Source organism: Xenopus laevis, chromosome 4L (genome assembly GCF_017654675.1).
Source record: "Xenopus laevis strain J_2021 chromosome 4L, Xenopus_laevis_v10.1, whole genome shotgun sequence".
NCBI classification, from domain to species: Eukaryota; Metazoa; Chordata; class Amphibia; order Anura; family Pipidae; genus Xenopus; species Xenopus laevis.
Genome location: NC_054377.1, coordinates 69,845,633 through 69,870,691, shown reverse-complemented (window position 1 = coordinate 69,870,691; position 25,059 = coordinate 69,845,633). Strand labels below are relative to the sequence as shown.

General features: G+C 38.0%; 1 protein-coding gene across 2 annotated transcripts; it reads left to right on the top strand.

Moving 5' to 3' along the window:
- The first annotated feature begins 1,759 nt into the window (after positions 1–1,759).
- On the top strand, positions 1,760–24,166 carry LOC108714153 (hydrocephalus-inducing protein-like). Of its 2 annotated transcripts, XR_005966988.1 has the most exons (4): positions 1,760–5,270; positions 16,065–16,122; positions 19,709–19,843; positions 23,536–24,166. XR_005966988.1 is itself a non-coding variant. In XM_018258085.2 (3 exons), exons 1-3 carry the CDS (start codon positions 16,087–16,089, stop codon positions 23,761–23,763), a joined length of 399 nt encoding a protein of 132 aa, XP_018113574.1. In that variant the 5' UTR covers positions 15,960–16,086; the 3' UTR covers positions 23,764–24,166. The 2 variants fall into 2 exon arrangements, 1 of the variants encoding a protein (XP_018113574.1); XM_018258085.2 differs by lacking the exon at positions 1,760–5,270 and having other exon boundaries at positions 15,960–16,122.
- The last annotated feature ends 893 nt before the right edge of the window (positions 24,167–25,059 follow it).

The window sequence follows — 25,059 nt, the reverse complement described above, 5'->3', positions numbered from 1 at the left end:
GTACAGATACACCATCTGAAGCAAGATCTTGCAGATCTTTGGAGGTGATCTTTGGGTTGTTTGTAACCATTCTCACAATCCTCCGCCTATGCTACTCTTGTATTTTTCTTGGCCTGCCAGACCTGGGTTTTACAGCAACTGTGCTTGTGGCCTTCAACCACCTGATTACATTCCTGACCGATTAAACCTCTGAGATAGCTTTTTGTAGCCTTCCGTTAAACCATGGTACTGAACAATCTTTGCTTTCAGAGTTGCTTTGAGGATCCCATACTGTCATTTTTCAGAGGAGAGTCAAACAGAAGCACAACTTGCAATTGGCCACCTTAAATACCTTTTCTCATAATTGGACACACCTGCCTATGAAGTTCAAGGCTTAACGAGCTAATCTAACCAATTTGGTTTTGCCAGTAATCAGTATTGAGCAGTTACATGCATTAAAATTAGCAATATTACACATTTTTGCACAGCCATTTTTTCACATTTAATTTAATTTCATACAACTGAATACTGCTTCACTAAAACTCTGTCCAGAAAACACCCCAGTACTCCGATGTTCCTGATAAATGAAAGACATACCAGTTCTTTTTTGTTGAAAGTGGAGTAAATTATGCAGGCTGAGAGGGGTTACCAAACTTTTTATATGACTGTAAGACACAGGCCTGACACTTTCAAATAATATAGGGGGCATCAAGACAAGTCAAATCATAATTAAAAAGGACAAAAGCTTATCTGTATTTTGGTTCTGTGCTAATCCCAATGCATTCCTAAAAATTAGATGGTATGTATATTCTCAGCAGTCCTTTCATATTAACAAAAACCATTAAAGTAATAACCAGATTGTTTTTTTTTTTTTTTCCTCCCTAAATCATTAGAAATATGCATTGTGCCAGGTGGCTGCTCAAGCCCTATTCTGTGAGTGCTCACTTATGTAATGTCAACCCTGACTATAATCCTGCTTCTTGTCACAGGAAAAATAAAAGGTTTCTGGTTTCTTTTTTCCACTGCATGAAAAGGGAATCTAAGAGCAAAAAGGAAAACAAGAGATTTATTCCTCCTTGCAGACATTTTTCTCAGTATTGTACTTGATGTGACCCATTTTTATGTTTAAAAATAAATTAAATAAATAAATCTACGAAGGGCACAGTAGTTGGATTTGGAGTCCAGCCTTTGTATGTAGGGTTTTTCCTTTACTATACAGTGTCATGTGGATGAAACCAACTGAGTGGCTTCGGGGCAGCTGGCAAAGTTTTTCTTCATTACAAAAGGTCGATGCGTTTATGAATGTTTGCTTATTTATGAAAAAACCCGAATGTAAAAAAACTCGGATTGAATGCAATTGGGGGGAAAAAACTTGAATACCGTGCGGTATATTTATCAAATAGGGAAGTTAGAGATCGCAACAGTCTTCTAGAGTGAAATTCTGCCACTCTCCAGTCATTTCTATGGGGTATTGAAAGGTGTATTTATCAAGGTATGAACTTTTACCCATTGATAAATACTCTTTTAAAAATCCCATAGAAATGACTGGAGAGTGGCGTTTCCTAACTTCGCTATTTGATAAATGTACCCCCCTTGAATTTATCGGCCAAAAAAACCTCGAATTGATCGAGTTTTAAGGTGAAAACTACTGTAAAAAAATCATAAAAGCAAAAAATATCTGATGGTTCAAGGGACATCTGCCATTGACTTCTACATGACCTTGACAGATGGTGTGTTTTCAGATTCTGGCTTTTTTTTTTTTTTTTTTTATCCCGAAAAATAAGTTTTTAGTGAATTTACCCTAGAAAAACTTGAATTTTTAGGGAAAAGTACAACTTGCCCTTTAATAAATAACCCCAGTACACTCACGTTTATTATTGCTATAAATTATAAATATTGCCCAAAGCTTGGGCAATCATAAATGGGTCCCCCATGTTAAATATGTGGAACTGTAGTAGAAGAGAAAAGAATACTAAAACCTCATTCATCTTATTGAAGTAAAAATCAGATTTTAGCATTATATTCAGATCAAATAAATGTATCATGTGGTATAACTTATGAGGAAGCTATACTGTAAATGCCATGCTCTGCTCAACCTCTGACTGTGAGGGGAGGATGTCCATAAAATCAGATGCTCACCTAGGCATGCATGTAATATGGAAACAGACTAGAGATGCTGTGAGTTGTCATCTACAGCTATCTTTCACTTTATAAATACAAAAACCTCCCTAAATACTAGTCTTTTTAAGCTGAGAATTTAAACATTTTGTTTGGCCTTTGAATGTATAAACTCTTAATTTAGAACATCATGAATGCAGCAGATTTTGCCTTGTCCATAGAATAAGCATTCATGGCTTTTGAACAATCTTTCTAATAGTTTTTTTTTTTATGACAGAATTATTACTGGATAAGTAACCATCACTTTCCCTTCAAAAACTGCCTTTATAAGTCTTGCCCATTAGCCATGCACATAAGATGGTATAGATGCAATTCTTTGTCTGACTGCTGTATCTCCCTCAATTATTAAGCAGATTAGAGCACAGTGCTAGGAGGAATACATTAGTGTTTCCAGTCCAATGCCCCTTCCCTTTGGCTGATGAGATATGAAAGAAATAGTCTCTTCAACCATAGTTTTTAAAAAGTGATTTGTATTAATTGACCTTATTTTACCTAAGAAATGCCAAGCTAGCATTAAAACAGTTTAAATATTCTCTTGAATGTGTGTTTAGTAATGTCTAGTTTTCACACTTTTATATAGAGAACATTCCCTAATTATATTTTCTTGAATTAAAAGAATACAGACATTGTAAAAAAATAAAAACCATGTATCTGTCATAATGCTGTATTATCTATCATATGTATGTCATCCTCCGAAACCATTTCGAAGGTTAGCTTTTATTAAAGCATGCCAATTCTTAGCAGTACAGCCACTTTTGACCCTGACCCATTAAAGAGTACTTTAAGTTAGATTTTTGCCAACATATATCCCTTATTGCTGCCCCCTAAATATTCCTGTATTTCAATCTGGAATAGTTCAAAAATATCAAACAATCTAGTTTGTACTAATGAGCGGGTTGACCTGAAACCTACAGGATTTGCAGGTTGGGGGCCAAGACGATGAGCCCTGGGTGTGGATCAAACTTCAAGTAGGGTCCTTTGCTAATAGCAATGACCCTATCCTATGTTGACTGATCCCCCACATATAAATAAGTCATCAGAGTAAAGTTAGGTTAGGTGCGGGAAGAGGAGCTGGAATCACAAGGGTAGAAAAACACTCTCAATCACTCCATGTGCTATTGCCCTTCGAGCAGTGGCTCCTAACCTGTGGGGTTGGCCCCCATAGGTGGGCTGAAATCAATTTAATAATGTCTTGTATATCCCTTGAACTATAGAAGTGATTTTTAGTACTATTTTTTGAGCTATGGTTAGGGGGCCTGAGACCTACCGTGCTCACCAAATAATCGGATCTTAGTATGATTTTTCCACCCATATGCTGGACTAGTAATGAACTTATTTTGTAGGTTTCTGCAGACTTGACAGGAGAGGAATATATCAATATGCCAATGTGGTCCATCTGGATTTTCTAACCTGCTAAATATCTGGCCCATGCACAGGTCAAGCTGCTGACTCGGTTTGGTGAGGATGAGTCAAACACTTTTTTATTGGCTTGTCCAGTTTTATAGAAGACATCATGAGTGTTACATTTAATTTTACTTTAAAAACAATTGTTGATTTTATATTCTTACTTCACGGATGGTATATTCATTATAACTGATCTTGGTGTGTGCTAATATTAAAAATAGGGTACAGGTGTAGGGTATGCTTACTTTTGCAGAGGTCTTCCGAAGCATCCTGCAAAATAAGTAGTTAATTAAAAACCATAAGACTGACCAAATTAAAAAGTCTTGACTACACAAGCATTTTGAGGTAGAAGTGCCTGCCTTTGAATATGCAGTCCACCATCAGTGGATGTGCACTGATGTACCTCCATTGTGATTGAACGTTTACCATGTTCACAGGTAGGTACTGATAATCAGTGACTTTGTGAGAGCTAACCTAAAGTGCCAAAGACATGGCTGTACTTCAACTAGGGATGCACCGAATCCACTATTTTGGGATTCGCCGGAATCCTTGGTGAAAGATTTGGCCAAATACCGAACCCTAATTTGCATATTCAAATTAGGGCTAGGAAGAGCCAAAGAGAACCGTGCTTGTGGAACGTGGTTAAAAATCTTTTTACTTCCTTGTTTGTGTGACAAAAGTCACATGATTTTAAGGATTCGATTCAAACCGAATCCAGGATTCAAATGCATTCCTAACTTCAACAGAGTTTACACTAAAAATAAACACGTTTTTCAAATGTGGGGTAAAAGATCAAAAAATTTTCATCTACAATAAAAGGGAATAGCTAAATATAATTAAGAATAGCTGTGTCTGTGATGATCCTGTACACTTTCTGGCATTCCTTATCACCAATTTAATGTAGACCTTGATTTATCCAGGAGAAATACTGCCAAGAGCTATGAATAGCTTCCTGTCATTTCTAAAAGCTTTTGTTCTGCTGTTCTTCTTGTCTCTCCATGTGCCTGAGCCTCTCTTGGCATAAAGGGGACAAGCACAGGAATCAGGTGACTTGTTGCCTGCTGGCCTCATATTCTCTAGATTTCCAAACTGCAAGGAAGAATGAGGGATAAAAAAGTCACTTTTTTCTTATTGATCTCTTTGTCTGTAGAATAAAAGCAGAAAGATGGTAGAGAATCGGATAATGAGCACTTTATATAGAAGCAATCCTCTTCCTTTTTTTTTTTTTTTTTTTTTTAACTCCTTGCTTGTTAGTTAAGCATTCAGCAGAAACATAATGCTTCAATTCAGGTTTTCTGGCATATATGCACCATGAAGTCAATATGTGTGTGTATGATATGAGGAACATGATATGGTACATGTCGAAAAGGTTTTTTTATGCATCAGTAAAGGACAAGAAAAGTGAAGGAGTACCGGGGGGTGACAATATGTTAGCTTTCTTTAGGCTAGTGCCACACAGGGACTGAAATCTGCCTGCTAAAATAGGCCGAAAATCAGCATTAGACTCTTTACCTGTTTGTACTCAGAAGTGTTGTGTCGGCTCAGGGTCAAGTAAACCCTCCCTGGCAAACATTTGCTTTTAGTTTCCGTGTTCAGGTCTCCCGGATCTGTTTTTAACTTGTTGGAGCACAGCAGTCTAGTGACGGTTTTTCTGATCAGCATTCTCCGCTTCCCTGCATATCTTGATCAGAAAACACTGCGACACACTGGTAAGCCCCATAAAGGGTGAATGTTGTGAAACCAATTATAATCCTGCTTTGGCTCTATGTTATTTGACTAAAATTATTTGTTGAGCCAGTAAACGCATTTCACAGCCCACTAATCCCTGACCTGATTGGTTGGAAATGTCTTAGTGCTTAGTGGACCTTGCTAAGTGACGAACTTGGAAAGCAAAAGATTGTGTAGTGTTATGGAATTAAAAAGCCATCCACAAGAGAGTATAAAAAAATCAGTCTTTAGGATATTCATTGATATTATCAAGAGAAGGAACTCCGTTACATATTACAGTTATCACAACTAACCATTATAGGAAACAGTTTTGTGCATCAAGATAAAGAAGCAGGTTATCTCCAGTCTCACTCGAATAAGTTAATAAACAAATCAATAATTACAGAGAGAAATAAATATGTGAAGATGCTGATTTCCCTGATTTGAAGAAAGGAGGCTCTGTCAAAATATTTGGAAAGAATTTTTTAACAGTGAGAGCTGTGAATTTGTGGAATTCTCTCCCGGAATCAGTCATACAGGCTGATACATTAGATAGCTTTAAGAAGGGGGTGGATGGCTTTTTAGCAAGCGAGGGAATACAGGGTTATGGGAGATAACTCATAGCACAAGTTGATCCAGGGGATTGTCTGATTGCCAGCTTCGAGTCCAGAAGGAATTTTTCCCCCTCAGAGGCAAATTGGAGAGGCTTCAGAAGGTTTTTTTTTTTTTTGCCTTCCTCTGGATCAACTAGCAGTTAGGCAGGTTATATATAGATAGAGATAGATAGATATAGAGAGAGATATATAGAGATAGATATAGAGATAGAGATAGATAGATAGATAGATAGAGATAGAGAGATAGATATAGAGATATATAGATATAGACATAAGAACTTGGTGTGTCTTTTTTTCAACCAATCTTACATAGTTACTATATTGTTGCTGCACTATTTCAGTGTAGTAGAACAGAGCAAAAAGTTACATGATGTGCACCAACAATTAAGTATTTGCTCAAGGTTTAAGGTTATTATGCAGCAATTTGCACACATCCCTTTCTGGTAATATATGATACAGAGTGAAGGGAAAAAGTGTGAACCAATATTTGGTCAAAATCAATTTCATCTGTGCAGCTGTTTGTGTAGTGAATAAAGTACCCCCTCTTGTAAAATATAAGGATATTATAAGTTATAGAGGAGTTTCATGACCATAGAAAAGCACAGGGCAGAAAGTCGAGTGTTTCATACAGGCCATGGGACTCTGGGGTGATTTCTAATATCCTCATATTTTGTAACAGGGGATACTTTAATTATTATAATACACAGTTTAGACAAAGTTTAGTGAGTCATGTGACAAATGACATCACTAAGCTCCGATTATAAGCAATGACATCACTGTTTGTAAGGATATCATTTACTCTTGTGTATTATAATAAATTATAAACTAAAAGTATGAAACTGCATTATACTTGCTACCAGTGTTACATGATGATACACACAGGTGTCAAGGGGCGATGCTACAAGGAGGAACATTATAGGAACACATATTTGGGATACTGCATCTTTCATCTTCCACTATGATCAGCTATAGCAGCCCACATCAATTTACTTTGATCATCTGTGCAGGTCAGTTTTAAACAAACATCTCCAAGTCAGAGCAAAGGAAGGTTCTACTCCAACCAGAGGTTTGATTTAATTTTCTAAGTCGCAGTAGCTTTGCATATGCAAATTAGGGGCTTGATTAGGTTCAGGATTTGTCTGAATTTTTCCTAAATAATTCGGGTTCAGATTAATCCCTAATATTTATTTTTGAAAGTTCTAAAATTAATTTTTTTTTGACATAAGACCAATTCAAAGGTTACTCATCTTTCTATTCATATTCCAGTTTCTTATTTAAATCAATGCATGGTTGCTAGGGTGATTTGAACCCAAGCTACTAGATTGAAGCAAATTGCAAAACTGCTGAATAAAAAGTTAAATAACTTAACCACAACTAATAAAAAATGAAAAGCAATTACAAATTGTCTCAGAATTTTGCTCACTACATCATACTGAAAGTTAACTCAAAGGTGAACAACTCCTTTAATAAGCTCTTGTAAAAAAAGGGGTATGTTTTCTCTTTAAATGGGTAGTTCACCACAAGGGAAAAACATCTGTTTCTAACTACTGCAGACTTTTTCTATATCTTTTGCTTTTGAAATCAGAATTACATGCAGCAGATAATTATTTGATTGTAAAGAATTCATTGCTCCTTACGTTCATTTCAGCTTAAACCATTTTTTTTAAGTATTCATGTGATGGGAGTGTTCTCCTTTGGAAAAGATGGCTTAAAAGGGTGTTTGTAATATTTGGATAGAGAGCCATAAAATGTAGGTCACTTACATAATAAAATATGCATTAACTCATTTTAGGCTCTTAAAGATACATTTCTACTTCTACACATTTCTTGTATTTAATGTCGCTGCTTGTCAGTTAAGAGGGTTTTTTGTGTATGCTTGCATGTATCCTACTGTTCTATCAAAAATACTAATATGGATGTTTATATATCTATGTTTTTATAGTGTGTAACGCTAACTTGGGCTATACAGACCAAAATAAGTTAATGTCCAGCTAGTGAGAGGAGCATGGGTTACATGTGCCTCAAACACTTCAGGCTAGGGCCTTCGCTAAGTGGAAAATTTCAGGAACTCTCAGGCTACTGTGCAATAAAAATAGGAAAAATGGACACCAGGAGGTTCTTATGGTGAAACAAAGGAGTAACACGTTTATTTGTACAGGACAAATATCCCCAGGTTTACTTACAGTCATGAGGTATATGCAATATATTAGCAGGCTGAAACAGGTTGGATGACACGACTGAGGAATGTGACTCCCATTGTAGTCAAGCAGTAAGGAACATCACCAGGCAGATATACCTTTAAGTGGTCCGGATCCCACCCAGCGGAGTGGTCAGGGAGAAGGAGTCTAAGCCTGACACCCTATCCACTGTGGTCCCTTCACTAAAGGCAATCTAGGAGCCTTGGGAAGCTACTCCCTGCTGCTACTCCCTGCTACAGATCCTTGATGGAGCACAAAGCTCTTGCTATCTGTACTCTCTAACTTACTCTCCTAGACAGTCTATGGCAGATATAACCCTGTCTCTAGCTAACCTCGTTCACGGGGTTCCCTGGTCCCCGACTCAGACACTAGAGGTTCAGGTCCCTTTAGGGCAGTGCTGTCCAACTTCTGTGGTACCAAGGGCCAAAATCTTACTGGCCTATGTGGTGGAGGGCCCATAATGGAAGTCAGTGTTGGCCACTCCCCCTTTTAAACCACACCCACTGTAAACCACACCCATGTTACCAAAAGAACTTTAAAGATCATATCCACATTAACGGTGGCAGCACACCAAAAAAACAAATGGCGGGTGCTCACTGCAGGGAAATCCCTCATCACTCATATGAAAAATTGGTCATGTTAAAACATACCCTTAAATCCATATGCCTCATCCTCCCCTGTGGATAATACAACAACCCCCCAACACATGATTAAACAATTTAGGGGCCCTTAACAACAATTTCCAAATACTAACAAACCCCAAGAACAAACCCGTAACAGGTACCATAGGGCAAGCAGAGAATGGCACACACAAGCAGCACTGGGCAAGAAGAGAATGGCACACACAAGCAGCACTGGGCAAGCAGAGAATGGCACACACAAGCAGCACTGGGCAAGCAGAGAATGGCACACACAAACAGCACTGGGCAAGCAGAGAATGGCACACACAAGCAGCACTGGGCAAGCAGAGAATGGCACACACAAACAGCACTGGGCAAGCAGAGAATGGCACACACAAGCAGCACTGGGCAAGAAGAGAATGGCACACACAAGCAGCACTGGCCAAGCAGAGAATGGCGCACACAAGCAGCACTGGGCAAGAAGAGAATGGCGCACACAAGCAGCACTGGGCAAGAAGAGAATGGCACACACACAGGCAGCACTGGCCAAGCAGAGAATGGCACACACACAGGCAGCACTGGCCAAGCAGAGAATGGCACACACAAGCAGCACTGGGCAAGCAGAGAATGGCACACACAAGCAGCACTGGGCAAGCAGAGAATGGCACACACAAGCAGCACTGGGCAAGCAGAGAATGACACGCAAGCAGCACTGGGCAAGCAGAGAATGACACACACAAGCAGCACTGGGCAAGCAGAGAATGGCACACACAGGGAGAGAAGGCAGAACAGAGCAGGAGACAGGGAAACTTATCATTCTAATATGTACTACATACAGTGACACAGTGATGGTGCCTCATTAGCATTTTGAATAAGGTGTGAACAGTACAGGGTTTTAGGATATAAACAATAGAGGTGTCACAAGTGTGAACAATGCAGGGGGATCACATGTGTGAACGATACAGGGGATTACAGTCTGAATTTGAGGTTTAAACAATGCAGGGGCCGGTTCATCTCTGTAGTAATACCTTTTAAATTTTACATATAGTAAGCAGACACAGCATGTGGGGGGCCACCGAAGGGGGGGTCGCGGGCCACATGCGGCCCACTGGCTGCCAGTTGGACAGCCCTGCTTTAGGGCAATGGCTTTCAAGCATGATAAAGGGGCATGGCCCTGAAACGTTGCACTTCCGCACTTTGAATTAAAGCAAAGGTTTCCCTGCAAACTAAGCCTTGTGTGCTGGTACCTTTGTTCTATTAGCCATGGGGGAAAAGGCACAGGCTACTAAGCAGATAACAGATGAGCAATGCAATAGAATATAATGGGACTGTAGAGTGCATCTGGTATCTGCTATGTAACCTGTGCTTTGAATGGCTGCCCCCAATGGCTACACAGCAGCTTGTTTATATAAAAATGTGTTTCTAAAGCAAACACAGTTTAATTGTTGGTATTACTGTTCCTTTAAGGTTCTGTTTGATTATTACAGAGTGAATGATTAAAAAAAAATTGAATTACTTGGTTAAAATGAAATCTATGAAAGATTGCCTTCCCTTAATTCGTAGCTTTCTAGATAATGGGTTTCTCATAAGTCATACTATATTCCATAACGTTACTGCCACTGCAAAGAAATATAAGGAATAACTTAATATTTTAATTCACTGCATTTCCCTGAAACATTATTAAATATACAGACATGATTCTAAGAATTACTGCAAAAGTCCGAGCAGTGCTTCCTAATAGCAACGACTGCATTAAAATGTCTGCTAATATGTTCTCCTAAGGACTGCTCAGTGACCTGTTCCCTGATGTGTTTGGTGTATCTACCAATTGCAGTTTTATGTAAAGCAAACATTAGGTATTTTAGGTTTTCAGGATAACGTAAACTGCAGTTTTCCAATTGCAATGTTCTATAAAAGTATCATTTACTATGGCAAATGGCAAGCATCTCTTGGAAAAATGCAACTGAAAAACGCTACAAATCTTCTCCAATTTATTTTAATTATAGTCAGTATGAATATTGTCCTAATTAAATATTGTTCAAAAACATGACCTCTCTCCATGCACATCTCAAAAGATATGGATAAATGCAAGTAGACTAGTGAAGGCACAGACTACATTGGATTTCATTAAATACATTATAATAATATTTTCCCTTGTGCATTAAACATTAGGTGCAAGACATTCAGGGTTTATGGCATTTCTGGGTTTATGTCCCACAGGGGCCACTTACCCCTGGACTACAACAGACAGTAATTATAGACAATGCATTGCATCTTTTTCATATTATAAAAGCCTGTAAACAGACCATGACATAGCATAGTTACTCTCCAAACTATTGGTGGGAGGTGGGAGAAGCAAGGCTAACAGCTACCACTTATTATTGTTTCAGCTCTATCCATAACTATAGCATTGGTCGCTATCACATATGGATGATTGCTTATCTTTAGCACCATCATTTAAAGGGGACCTGTCACCCAAACATAAAAAACTGGATGATCAAAGTCCTTTTTCAAATTAAACCAATTTTTAATTGAAGCATCTATACCTGTTATAAACATGTTTAAAAGTCTTAGCTGTCAATCATGTATTGCCAGCCCCCCTATGTGCCTTAGGTATAAAGGCAGGGCAGCTAATTACTTTCCATTCTGCACATACTAGATGTCACTGCTTTCTTCTCATTCCCCCTCCCTCCTTACATTTAATTGTGTAGCCAGTGCATGGGCATATGTATCAGTTGCCACATTTTGGCTCATAAACGAGATTTTGGGATGATGCAAACTTGCATTAATAACAGTGCCCACAAAGTGGTTACTGCCTACTTGCTGATCTTGTAAATTCCAAGACTGAAATAAACAAGATTTAAATAATTTATTTAGTAAAAAATGGAAGTTTATTTTGCTTGACTAACCTCATAAAATAGGATTTGGAATTTATTTTAGGGTGACATATCCCATTTAAGATAAATGTATTAAAGGCATTACATTAAAAATAAGATAAACAATATTTTCCTTTTAAACTGTGAAACATTCATTCTCTACATTTTGGTGGTTTTAATTTTATTTTACAATTCACTGATTTTTAGTATATCAATTAAACCCAAGATTAGAAACTTTCCAGGGTCTCTAAAGCTGGCCATATACGCACAGATATAATAGTTTGAAAAGTAACTGTCACTTGGACATAACTTTCATACAGTTGTTTGTCATTTAAATGGCAACATTTATCCGGAACATCATCTGATTTGTTTTGTTTCCTACTTTAATCCTACAGTTTAAATGTGAATGCTAGTTTTAGATTGTGGCATTAACACGTACAATCAATATCCAAATAAAATCTGACCATGTATGACCAGTTTAAGATAAGTACAATCATACTGTAGGCGAAAAGTTTAGAAAAAAGTAATTGACCCTTTGCTATGATGTTGCACTACCTTGCCATATCATAACTGCAACAAAATGCTCCCTGTTGCAAAGGGGCAAGCTGCTTTTTCCAACAGTGTACAAGCTTGCAATTTATTAATTCCTAGATCAGTTTTTCTATCTCCTTTTACATATTCTGATGTGAGGTCATGGTTAAAATCTCCACTAATCTGCCTCTCAGAGTGCTTCTGTTGTAGACTCTAATCTGCAAATAAGAGAGGATTAATGTTTCTCTGCTCAGAACAATCTGTGTTACAGAGATGGATAATAAGAGATGGGAATGTCAAAAATCAGCATGATATAGGAGTTTAGTCTAGAAGATATCTTAGATTTGAAGAGATATGATCCAGGCCATACAAATAAATACAACTTCCCAGAATATAAAGACACTGTGGCGTATTTATTGTACTGGCAGATTTCTAGCATTTTGTCTGAACATTTTTTCGCTGTTTGGCAAGGCTGAATATATCCCAGTCTCCCAAAGTATTTCCTTTATTATTTTATTATAATACACAATAAAAAAATGTGTATTTTTTGACAGTGCTCAGTCATGTCATCAGTTTAATTGGTTCTAAGTGATGTCATTTCTGTCACATGTCTCACTGAAATTTGTGTATAATAATAAATTATGTACCCCCTGCTGTAAAAAATATCTGAAAATTAGAAGTCCCCTTGGAGTTCCATGATCTGTGTAAAAGCACACAGCTTAAGACCACAGGGGGTACATTATTCACTATATATTTGCATCTTATTTGCTCTATACATGAGTTTTAAAACTATACCCCCATATGTAATAAAAGGCAATAAGTTTACCCAGTGGAAGTAATCCATAGCAACCAATAAGATGTTTGCTTTTAAACAAGTGACCAGTAAATTCTACCTGCTGATTGGTTCTGGGCGAACTCTCTTTCATTACATGACCCTAATAGTGGTTTACTTAGCATAAATACATGATAATCTTAACCTTCCTACAAGTACATATATATCTATACATTTGCAAAATGTTTTGCTAATTCAATATTCTTTCTAATATTCATTTGCTATCCTTAAATTCCATGTATTGATAGTGTTCCCACTAGGCAGACTATTAGGGGTACATTTACTAATGGTCGAAGTTAAATCCTTCGACTTCGAATATCGTAGTCGAAGGATTTAGCGCTATTCGTTTGATCGAACGATCGAAAGGATAATCGTTCGATCGAACGATTAAATCCTTCGAATCGAACAAAGCTAGGAAAGCCTATGGGGACCTTAAAGAGACAGTACTTCGACTATCGAATGGTCAAATAGTCAAAAGATTTTTAGTTCGAAACGTTCGATTCGAAGTCGTAGTCGAAGGTCGAAGTAGCCAATTCAATGGTCGAAGTAGCCAAAAAAAAACCTTCAAAATTCGAAGGTTTTTTTATTCTAATCCTTCACTCGAGCTTAGTAAATGTGCCCCTAAAACTCTTCTGTGTATTGTTAAGGTTAACATTCTACAAAAAAAACCAGACTTCCTATATTTTTATCATTTTGCCCTATTAATAACATTGGCATTAAATTGGCATCATTTTACCAGCCAGAAACAAAACATATAGAAGCACTAGTGTAGAATAGCAACATTCATGGCTGCATGTTCTAGATTTTTTTGCCAGATGAAAATAATTGAATTTAGTTCCATGTTTTAAAGATTGCTTTATTCTACAAGCAGAAAAAGGCTGAGAGTTGAAGCATCATTGGATATTACATAACCATTTAGTATAATGTTCTTTTTATCAGCATTAACCTCTGCTTGACAACAGCCAACAAAAGAAAAATCTAAAACACTGTGTGAGCTAACCTTTCTTGATCTGAATAGGAACCTGCTGAATTGATATCATGCTTAAATAAAGTAAATAACTAATTGTTCTTGTTTGAACTGTGATACAATAGCTGTTTCTAAGATCTGTTTTGCAAAAAATGTTTTGCCTTGGGATTTCTACTTCCCTGGGGAGGTTGCTGCCTCGAGGAAACACTCTTTCTTACTGATAGTATATTTTTCATCAGACTTCTACGCACTAGACTCTGAGGACAGGTTTGCATTTGTGTCTGTATATTTAAGAACACACAGATTTTTGTAATACGCATTATACAAGTAGAAGCCCGAAAACGTAGAGTTTAAGTGAATTAAAACTTAATGGACACTTGATCTTTTTTCAAACTCAGCTACCATCTTTTATTGCCTAAGTAGTATTAATTAGAATCTTAAATGCTATTCATATGTTGAAAGAAACTCATAGTTCAGATAAATTATATGCTATCATTACAGTCAAGGAACTTTTTTGCAGTATGGGTGTTTTAATAATGAGGTGGGAGAGCTTAGGGTGGCCCAGCAGTAATGGAATGTCCTGATTAGGAATGTCTAATGCCCCATAGTAGATACAGATAGGGCCATGCAAGGACCAAAGGTTTCTTGTGCCAGTATTCCAGTGACACATTTTAATGTAAATGAAACACATTATGCAGAGGGGCAAGGTAGCTCTGGACTGACCAGTTATTTAATACAGGGCTCCATCTGTAATTTCTCCACCTATTCTATTTCTTTGTGCCTGTGAAGCTGAGTGAGTGCAACTTGCGCACAAGTATTTTTCCTTCACTCTATTTCAAAGCTACATATGTGAAAATATGAGTGATCTGTTATAATACTGTTAAAGTAATAATATTTTTTGACACATTTCCTTATTTATTCTACATTTGTAACATTAATAAACCTAAACTGGAGGAAATACAACTGTGGTTCCTTTTGTTCAACATTATGTATTCAGTATTGCTTACTAGTTGTGAAGCCCCATCCTGAGCTACTTTAAAGCAATGGTTCGCCCATGGCAAAGTCTCTATTGGTGGGGCATCTGCACTGCTAACCACCAATACATTTATGGCAACATTTTGATTTTATTAAATATACAGGGCAACAGTAGTGCTAATTCTTGAGAAGGTTGTATACAGCATAGTATGCAACATCTATGAGTGTACTCAAGACACTTAGAGGCCTACTTTTCAAAATTTGTGTAGATTTACAGGTTTTTTTCAACCACAACTAAACTCGCATTTAAAAAAAGCACGAATGTCTAATTATTTATTAAAAGATCCAATATAAAAAGCACCAACGGAAAAAAACACAAAATGAATCCAAACCTTGAAATCCTCGTTTTTGGAAGAGTTTTCATGCAATTACAAACTAAAAGACCCCAGAAAACCTCTATAAGCTGAAAGCAAAGAAAGTTTTTACAATTTGCAAAGGACAGCTCCCACTGACTTCCATGTGACCTTGCCAACTTTTATATGGAGAAGTTTTATATTTTTCATGATTTGTTTCTTTGTAGCCATGCCAAATGCAACAGAATGATTAATTAGCCTTTCAGGGATGGGGTGTTGTGGAAGTGGCTGTCAGGACTTTTATAAATGCAAAGGCTTGAATTTTAGAGAAACTGTACCAGCCCAAGGCAACCACAGCCTTTAAGCAGTGAAGATTTCTGCCTCTAAACAGTAGTTCCTCATCTTCATTTCTGCTAATTCACTGCATATGCTCTGTGCTGCTACTTTAAAGCCTTTAGAGTGCTCCCACAACCCCCCTGTTTTGATATTGTATATATATATCTATATATATATATATATATATATATAGATATATATATATATATATATATATTATATATTTCACAATATAAGGCTGATTAGTAAATATTTCAAATCATTAGTACTGTACATAGCAGCAACCAACACAATCATAATTTATTTCCAGAGATGTGCTATGTAACTTGTGCAGACTGCAGCCTGCATCACAAAATTCTTTGGGCCAACATCTGTGTGGTGGGGTCTTAACAACTGAAACTTTGCCCATTACTGATCCTCAATTACATCTATGGGATTCCTAAATAAGCATCTTTGTGTTCTTGTACTAAAGTTGTTTTTTTTTTAAATTGCAGATGTTTACCAAAAGAAGCAACCATGCCGACCAGCAAACGTCAAGGGGCACCAAAATCAGTTAAGTAGTTGCCTTTTAAAATGTCCAGCAGATTCCAAAGCAAAGTGGTGGCTCCACATAACCCCAAGCTCAGTAGAGATAAACAACCTTCTCTTACAGTAATTGTTTACAAATAAATCAAGGGATTTTTTCTTTAAAATGAAGGTTGCCTAGATTATATGAGTCTGAGTCATGTAAACCAAGTGATGTGCTTACAGAAAGCAGCTGTGCCTATTAAATGGATTTAATTTCAACATTTGATTTCAACCTGGGCACTATCTGTTAGGAGTTTGTATGTTCTCCCTTTGCCTGCGTAGATTTTCTTGCAGTACACAATCCAAAACCTTATGGGCAGGTTAATTAGTACCTGATAAAACTGGCTCTAGTGCGTGTCAGTTGTGTGAATGTGAAAGGGACTTGTTATTTTGTAAGCTCCACTGGAGCAAGAGATAATGTTAATGAAGACTGATCTCTGTAAAATCCTCACTAAACATCCTGCTACAAAATAAATAAGAGATTACATATAAATAATTAATGCATTAAAACTGCAAAAGAAGAAAGGACCAGTTTGATAAGAGAAGGTTAGATATGCAGCTACTGACTAGAATTATGCTGGAGTTAACTTGTAAATATCTCTTTATCACTGCATTCACAATAATAATAATTATACTTTAATTAAGCTAAAGTACTTACAGGACCCTGAAAGATGTATTGCAAATGGTTGTCCCAAGCTGACAAACTGATAAATTCCTATTGCAGCTGACTCCCTCAGCATTTCTCAAGGAAATGTCACTGACTGCAGAGAATTATGAAAGGTCTCCCAATCAATTTGACTGCATTTAGCTGGATTTGAGCTGTCCCTGAACACCTCAGAATTCATTCGGCTGCAATCAATTTGACTGCATTTATCTGGATTTGAGCAGACAGTATATGTCTCTGAACACCTCAGAATTCATTCGGCTGCTTCTGTACTGTGTCACATCATCGATAAACCCTAGTGTCCCAGTGCCACTGGCAGCCATGCACGCCCAAGCCATCACACTGCCTCCACCATGTTTTACAGATGATGTAGTATGCTTTGGATCATGAGCTGTTCCATACTTTTTTCTTGCCATCATTCTGGTAGAGGTTGATCCTGGTTTCATCTGTCCAAAGAATGTTTTTACAGAACTATGCTGGCTTTTTTAGATGTTTTTTATAGCAAGTCCAATCTAGCCTTTTTATTCTTGAGGCTTATGAGTGGCTTGCACCTTGCAGTGCACCCTATGGGGTATATTTATCAAAGAGTGACGTTAATAGTGAAGTTCCGCCACTAGAGTGAAATTCCGCCACTCTCCTTTCATTTATATGGGATTTTTATAGGCATATTTATCAAATTTATCACCCATTGATAAATACGCCTTTCAAAATCCCATAGAAATGAATTGAGAGCTGCGGAATTTCACTCTAGTGGCGGAACTTCACTCTTTGATAAATTTACCCCTAGGTATTTACTTTCATGCAGTCTTCTCTTTATGGTAGACTTGGATATCAATATGCCTACCTCCTGGAGAGTGTTGTTCACTGTTGTGAGGAGTTTCGCTTCACCATGGAAATTATTCTGCGATGATCCACCACTATTGTCTTTCGTGGACATCCAGGTCTTTGTGCGTTATGGAGTTCACCAGTGCTTTCTGTAGATTTTGCCACTCCTAATATTGTAGCAATTTCTCGGATGGGTATTTCTGTTTTTGCAGCTTAAGGATGGCTTGTTTCATCTGCATGGAGAGCTCCTTTGACCACATGTTGTCTGTTCACAGCAAAATCCTCCACATACAAGCACCATATAAAAACACGAGGCTGAAAGCCCAGTGCTTTTATACAGGTCATGGAACTCGGAGGTGACTTCTAATATCCTCATATTTTGCAACTGTGGGTACTTTATTTATTATAATACACAAGTTTACTCACCATTTATAAGGATATAATTTACAAGCTATTCATGGCTTTTGTGTATAATAAAGGTTATAAAGGTCCTGGTAGTCACTCCCACAATTCCAGCAGAGCCAGGCCAAGTACTATTGTTTCCCCCCTCCCCCATTACCATTCATTTCCTCACTTTCCCTCTCACTGGTTGATTCTTTTCTCTGCCAACCAGAACAGCACTTCCCACCAACGGCACCCTGAGCATGTGCTTTTTCTGTCTAGTCTACCCCTAATTGTCTAGCATTGTTTGCTGGTGGCCATGACAGTACCTCTAAACTCAAGCCTTTTGTATTATTGCCAGTGTATTTTTGACCATGTGTCTTACAAACAATTTAATAGGAAACTTGGTCTGAATTGCCTGTTTGTGAAGAACCCAGCCATGGAATGATCCTGCAGATCCTATTATGACATTATCAGCTTGAGAAGTCAAGAGCATAATGAGATTGGCACCTCTGCTTGGAAGCCAGCAATATACAGCTGCAGCTGTCATTTTTGTTAACAGCCTCTATTTCTAAAATTTTACACAGCAGGTGCCCAACCTGCATTCCTGTATTGAATATGTATTAATAAAGGGATATCATACTGGCCAATTATATGTCAGGGTGGCTTTGAGACAGAGGGGGTGATTTATCCTTATACAGTCGTTACTGCTTAGTAAAACTTTTATAACCTGCATGTCATATGAATTGGGCATCAAAAATTTAAACAGGTGATATTACTGAGCAACACTGACCACAATTGTTTCGTAAAACAGCTTAAAGCAGTTTTATCCTTTCTTAAGAATTGATGCAGGTATTGGCTTTGATACATGTGACAGTTTGTTGGAAATGTCCTGATTGTCAGGAAAGTTTTAAAGGGGTTGTTCACCTTTCAATTAACTTTAAAGGGGAATCGTAAAAAAATGAGAATTCAATATCCACTTCAACATACTGAAACAAGAATTTAAATATTCTGTAGCGTTTCTGAAATAATCAAGTTCAACTTCACTTTCCCTCTCTCAGCATGTGTTTCTCTTCATTCTGTTTTCATGCAGCAGCTGGGTGTCAGATAATCATTGACAGTTAGATCCAATATATCTTATAGGGGGGGGGGGGGCATTCCTTTCCTAGCAGATGTATTAGAGCTCATTCAAATAACTGATTCCAGTGCAAACAAAATCTAACAAAATAACTGCATTTTTCACAAATCCTGTATGTAGAGAGACTGGATTTCTGGTGATTTTAATAGAGTGAGCTCTAATACATCTTCTAGGCAAAAGGAGCCCCCCTATAACATATATTGTATCTGTCAATGAATATCTGACACCCAACTACTGCATGAAGAGAGAATGAAGAGAAACGGATGCTGACAGGGGAATAGTGAAGATAAACTTGATTATTTCAGATACTGTATAGAATTTTGAATTGATTGTATTTAGAAAGTTTCTTATTTCAGTATGATGAAGCACCGATCTCCTGATAGGTGCACCGGCCTGGGGAGTCAGGTAAGTAAATATGATCACTTCGGGGTGCCTAACTTCTGGCACCCCAAGTAAAAAGAACTTTCCTTCTCCTTTAAATGCCTAATTTTAACATTCCTTCTTGTATTTTCTTATGAGTGTTTTGCGTCAACAGAGTTTTTTTTTCAACTGTTTTTCTCTAGGTGCCTCGCTTGGTGAAAGTCATTCAGGAGAATTCTCCCTACTTTCAAATCATCATCCCCAATGATGTGTGTAACAAAGTTGCTCCAGGCATGCCATCTCTATTCCGTATTCTTTTCACTCCTGAGAAGAACAAGGTAGTGTAATATTACTGCTAGATGACCAGATGTCCCTTATGGTTTGCTGTACTGTTGTAGGAGCTGAATTTTAATATCACATCTCATTCATGTGTAATAAAATAGAACTATATATATATATTATTATCTTAATACAATGTGCCTTTTTGAAAGAATGAGTATATTGTTTTCAACATATCTTCAAAATTTTACAAAATTATTAACCTTTCTACATGCTAAAATGGATATCTTTATTATTGAAGGTGAATTTATTAAGGGATGATTCCTTAGCTTCATGTGAATAATATAAATTGTGTTTATAGAAGTTGTTTTAAGATTGTTTATCCTCCATCAGAGTATGAGGTATAGCCTATTGTGCACAGAGAACAGTTCACCCTTGTGAATAATTATTTATTCAAATGAGGGTGAGGTGTCTTATTGCTTTACTCCTTTGGCATTGTCTTTAGCCCTCAGCTGAAGATTTCCATCTAGTGGTCCAAAATAAACTACACTTAGTTAGATATTCTTATGTAAAAAAGAAGATACACAATGTTGTTTAATTAACAAGATTTAAAATTAAGTGGAGGTATTTCCTTTTTCTACTTAAAGGGTGCCTGTCACCCCAAAATTAGTTTCCCCCGAATCAGCAGCGACTAGTGCCACTGTATCAGAAGCTCACTGGTGCAGGGGGCCTGGTGCTCGCAGGGGGCAATTTTGAAACTATCTTGTTTTCCGCAACAGGAGTGTGGGCGTTGTTAGACCACACCTCAAGAGGGGGAAACGCATATGGGGGTGACAGGTTCCCTTTAATATAAAACAGGTATCTGTTGCAGGTAGCTACCTCTAACAACCACTCACATTTTAACCATGGTTATTACAGATGTCTCGTATTAGATAGTAGGGCTCATGTATGAACCCAAGAGCAGTGTGTAAAGTGCAATTTCAGATGAAAACTGCCATGTTTTTTTACCTGTAGCTTTTTTGCCTATAAATCCAACATCATTGCTTTCTAGTACAGTGCCGCATTCACCATAATTGTGTCCAATAACAAAAAACAAAAAAATCTGTACCAGTTCATGTTCATTTGCTAATGAAACGTAAGGGCCTATTTATCAAAGGTTGTATTTTATTTAACCTCTAAAAGTCCCAATTGATTTAAAGCGGTCCAAAAGGATCAGCGCAGCTCCCATTGACTACTATAGGACCTCAACAACTTTTACCTGCTGGAGTTTTGTATTTGTGGTTTTTACACTTTATAAATCTCAAATTTTAAGAGCTTTTTAAAAAAATGAGAAACCCTTAATTTTTCAGAGATTCATGGGAAAAATCGAAGCTTGTAAATAAGCCCCCTAGTATGTTTCTGCAACTTTCTTTATTATAGTGAATAATTCTGTATGAGCAAAAATCTTCTCATCACAAGATCAGTTAAATTCAGAAACAAAGAAAACATGCCTAATGGTTATTTAAGTATCCGGGTCTTTTTGACACAATCTTAATGCTCAACGTGCAGTCAGAGTGATAGGCTATTACATGCACCCACACTGTTCACCTATCCTAGGGGAATAATCCCAAGTGTATTTGTAATGCTTTTATTGGGTAGCACTGATCTCACATTGCATCAGCTTAAAACTCTGAAGTGGGAGCAAAACATTTATTCCCATGTGCTCCTAGGTCTCTCCTGTATTTCTCTGTCCCTAAAGCAGTCATACATAGACTTGATTATAAAGTGTCAGAAACTGGAATAGCTATTAACCATTAAGGGGATACAGTTAGTGTATTACTTAGTTTCTGAAAAACAGAGGAGGACAATGTACCCTTTTCATAAGTATGGTTAGGTAGGAGTATGCTATTTTGCATGGATAGCCATATATATTGGGGTTCAGAAATATGTGGAAGCTGTCATAGTGCTCACTTTGGCCAAGTATTTATGAAACATGGCTTTTTAGGGCCATAGGCAGACCTGTGTTTTACTTTCCAAGAGAAGCCAGAAAGATCTGATGTTTTTTAAATAACTGAATTAAGTCACTATAATGTCCTTTTAAGCGAAAAATAAACCTTAATTTTTATGGCACAGGTTCACTTAAAATCCATTTAACAATCTCTTATGCAGGAAATAGGTAAAAGGGCAGATGTACCTCCAACCTTCTTTTGATGTTGAATTTTTCATTTTTCCTAAAGCCCTTTTAAATTATAGGCATTGCATTTGTCTATGATAGGAGGTGGCCGTATCTTGCCAGGTTCAGAGAGTATGCAGGCTTATTATAGACTAGCTCAGCAGGTGGTGCATGTTCTGTTCTATATCACTGAGTTCTGCTATGTACTTATCTTTGCAGTCTGTTTTGGGCTAAATCACACTTAGTTGGTGACCTTGTGTTAATAGATTCTTCTGCAATAAGAATTACATGGTTTTCTTACACTACGGGGCCTATATATTAAACCTCAATTTTTTGTGGTCGAATTTTTAAAGGGGAAAAAAACTTTTAATATTTAGAGATTTATATACCCCAAAGCTGCTTAAAATCCGAATCCAGCTAAAATCTGTCGTGGTCATGTAGAAGTCAATGGCAGATGTCCCTGAAGATATTTTTTGATGGTTTTCGTACGATAATCTAAAACAGTTTGGGTTTTCGGGTGACAACTTGAAATAAAATTGAGTGATTCGGCCATCAAACTTGAAAAAATCATACAATTTGAATTGTTGCATGATTATGTCGAGATTTTTCCTGCGCTGATTTTTTCTAGCTGTTTTTTTTCGATACATAAGTTATATTTGTGGATGGGAAGGACATAAAGTTGCGTTTTAGTAAATACCCCTCTTTAATGTAATTTTTTTCATCTCTCAATAACACTCAAAATATATAGATCAGAATACATCTATATGACTTTGCCATTAAATATTCAGGAAAGCAATGTACAACAGTACTAAATAAAGTAAAGAATTTACTGCACCTTAATTTTAGATACTATGTGGGGTTTATATTCCCTTAAAAGAAACTGTTCAGTGTAAAAATAAAACTAGGTTAATAGATTGGTCTCTAAGAGGTTAGAGAACTGAAAAGGAAGAAGGTGGGTTCAGGTTATTATGTTACACATCCAATCACTCCAGCCTTTATACATTACATTTTTGACTAACTACGTTATATTTAAAACAGTTTTATTTTGCGCAGGCTCAGCACCGTTTCTAAAGCAGGAGCTGCCTGAGCAGGGTCGCACTAGAGCACGGGGGGCCCACTGGGTTCCACCTTTTCCGGGCCCCCCACGTGCATGCACAAACGCCGGCGTGCGCAGTGCATGTGCGAACATTGCCACAAACGCCAGCATGTACTGCACCGCAAACTTTTTTCATGGGGCTCAGCAGATTACGTTTTTTTCCTATGTCCGGCTGGCCCAGTCGGAACCTGCGCCTGAGGAGGTTTGTGCAATACCGCCCCCCCCCCCACACACACGCTTACCTTTTCCTGGGCTGGAGGGGGCAAGAGAGCAAAATTCCATTTTGAAAGCTGGAAATACCAGGAGCGACTTTTTTGCTGCCCCTGGTAACCTGGTTGGCGACGCTGCCTTAGGCCTCATTGGTGCAGCGATCCTGCGCAGCCTATCTATTTCATTTTTACACTGAACAATTCCTTTAAATAAGTCTATTATAATATTTAGGATTGATTATATCATAACCATAATTTCTGTTCTCTAACCTACATATTTTTATTATTCATTAGGACTATTTCCATGAACTTGTTTGTGTCACAGAACGAGAGAAATGTGTTGTTCCTGTTCAGGCTATTGGAGCACGTGCATTGCTGGACTTTCCAGACCAACTATATTTTCCGCTTTGTGCAATCAAGTACAACTCACAGAAAAAACTTTTTGTGTGGAACATTGGGAACCTCGAGGCGAGATTTCAGTTCTTCACTCAATGGCACAGTAGTGGAGATAACAGTGAGTAAAGATTACAGTCATTTCTTAGTCAGCATGTTGACTTCTGTACATTTTAGAAATAATGCACAAATAATTAAATCACTAGTGCTTATAAATTTTGCATACCATCTCTCAGCAAACTGCTAGTAATGAACAGAGCTCAACAAAAAATCTGGACCTGGACCAGAATCTGAACAGAGCTGGCAAGCAAACTCTGACATCAATGGAAGGGAAGAGGCAGGCACAACTATATGAATGAGTGATGGACTGCTGGAGGAGGAATAGGGGCATGATAACTTTGCAGGTGGGGAGGCAGAGTTTGGCCTGCAACCTTCTAAAAAAGTGTTGCACTGGCTCAAACTTGACCAACCTTTCTTAGTTTAGCATTGGTTCATTTTTCTGAAGTCACCCAAAGTTTTCTGTTGAGTCAACTTCGCCACATATGTTTTTCCATCGGCAATTAACTTTATCACCAGTGAGAAAGCATTGGTAGGAGATTAATCACCTGCAGAAAAGGAGGGTGACTACTCTCCTCACGTGTCATTGCTTTTTAGATTGATAGTACATGAAAAAGACTTTCCATAGTGGGATTGCAGCAAGTAAGATCTAGTACTCGTGGTAATCTGGTTTAGCCACAGGAAAATGCATCACTTCACAATTTCTGCCAGTTAAGCCAGATCACCGCAAATAATAGATTTTACTTGCAGTGGTGATCTTTATGGTATCCTATGCAGGGGCGCTTCGCCAATGAGGCGACTTGAGACTGTCGCCTCAGGCGGCAGCGCCCACTAGGTACCAGGGGCGGCAAAAATGCCACTCCTGGTACTTTAAGAGCCGAATTTCCAGTTTTCAAACCGGAAATTCGTCTCTTCTAGCACAGAGAGCGCAGTTAGGCTCTCTGCGCTAGTGCCCTGGCCCTCTCTGCTGCCCTGGTGGACCCCCTCAGGCGCAAAAAGGTAAGCGCACGGGGGAGGGGGGCGCCAGCAACTGCTGCTGCCTCGGGCGGGGGAGGGGCCAGGATCGCCCCTGATCCTATGGAAAGTCTTTTTTGAGAGATTTGTTGCCTGTGTTGGCAGATTTATTGAGATTTGTTGCCTGTGGTTTATCTGTGGGCAATGAATCATCTCATGTCCCATCACCCTTACTTTAGGGTAAAGACACGGAACTACTATTAGCAGCCAATGTTCCCTCTAAAGCTGGCCATAGACGCAAAGCTCAGATCGTACGAATCGACAATTTCCGGACCGTGTGTGGAGAATCCCAACATTTTTCTTCCCATGGAGAGCAGTCATTTGGTCAATCAGACAGGTTAAAAGATTTCTGTC

Bases quoted from the DNA above. Each gene is read 5' to 3' on its own strand.
- LOC108714153 (XM_018258085.2), top strand. From the start codon at position 16,087: ATGCCGACCAGCAAACGTCAAGGGGCACCAAAATCA. The intron at 16,123-19,708 runs GTTAAGTAGTTG...GTTTTTCTCTAG, and splicing joins GTCAAGGGGCACCAAAATCA to GTGCCTCGCTTGGTGAAAGT. The intron at 19,844-23,535 runs GTAGTGTAATAT...ATTATTCATTAG, and splicing joins TCACTCCTGAGAAGAACAAG to GACTATTTCCATGAACTTGT.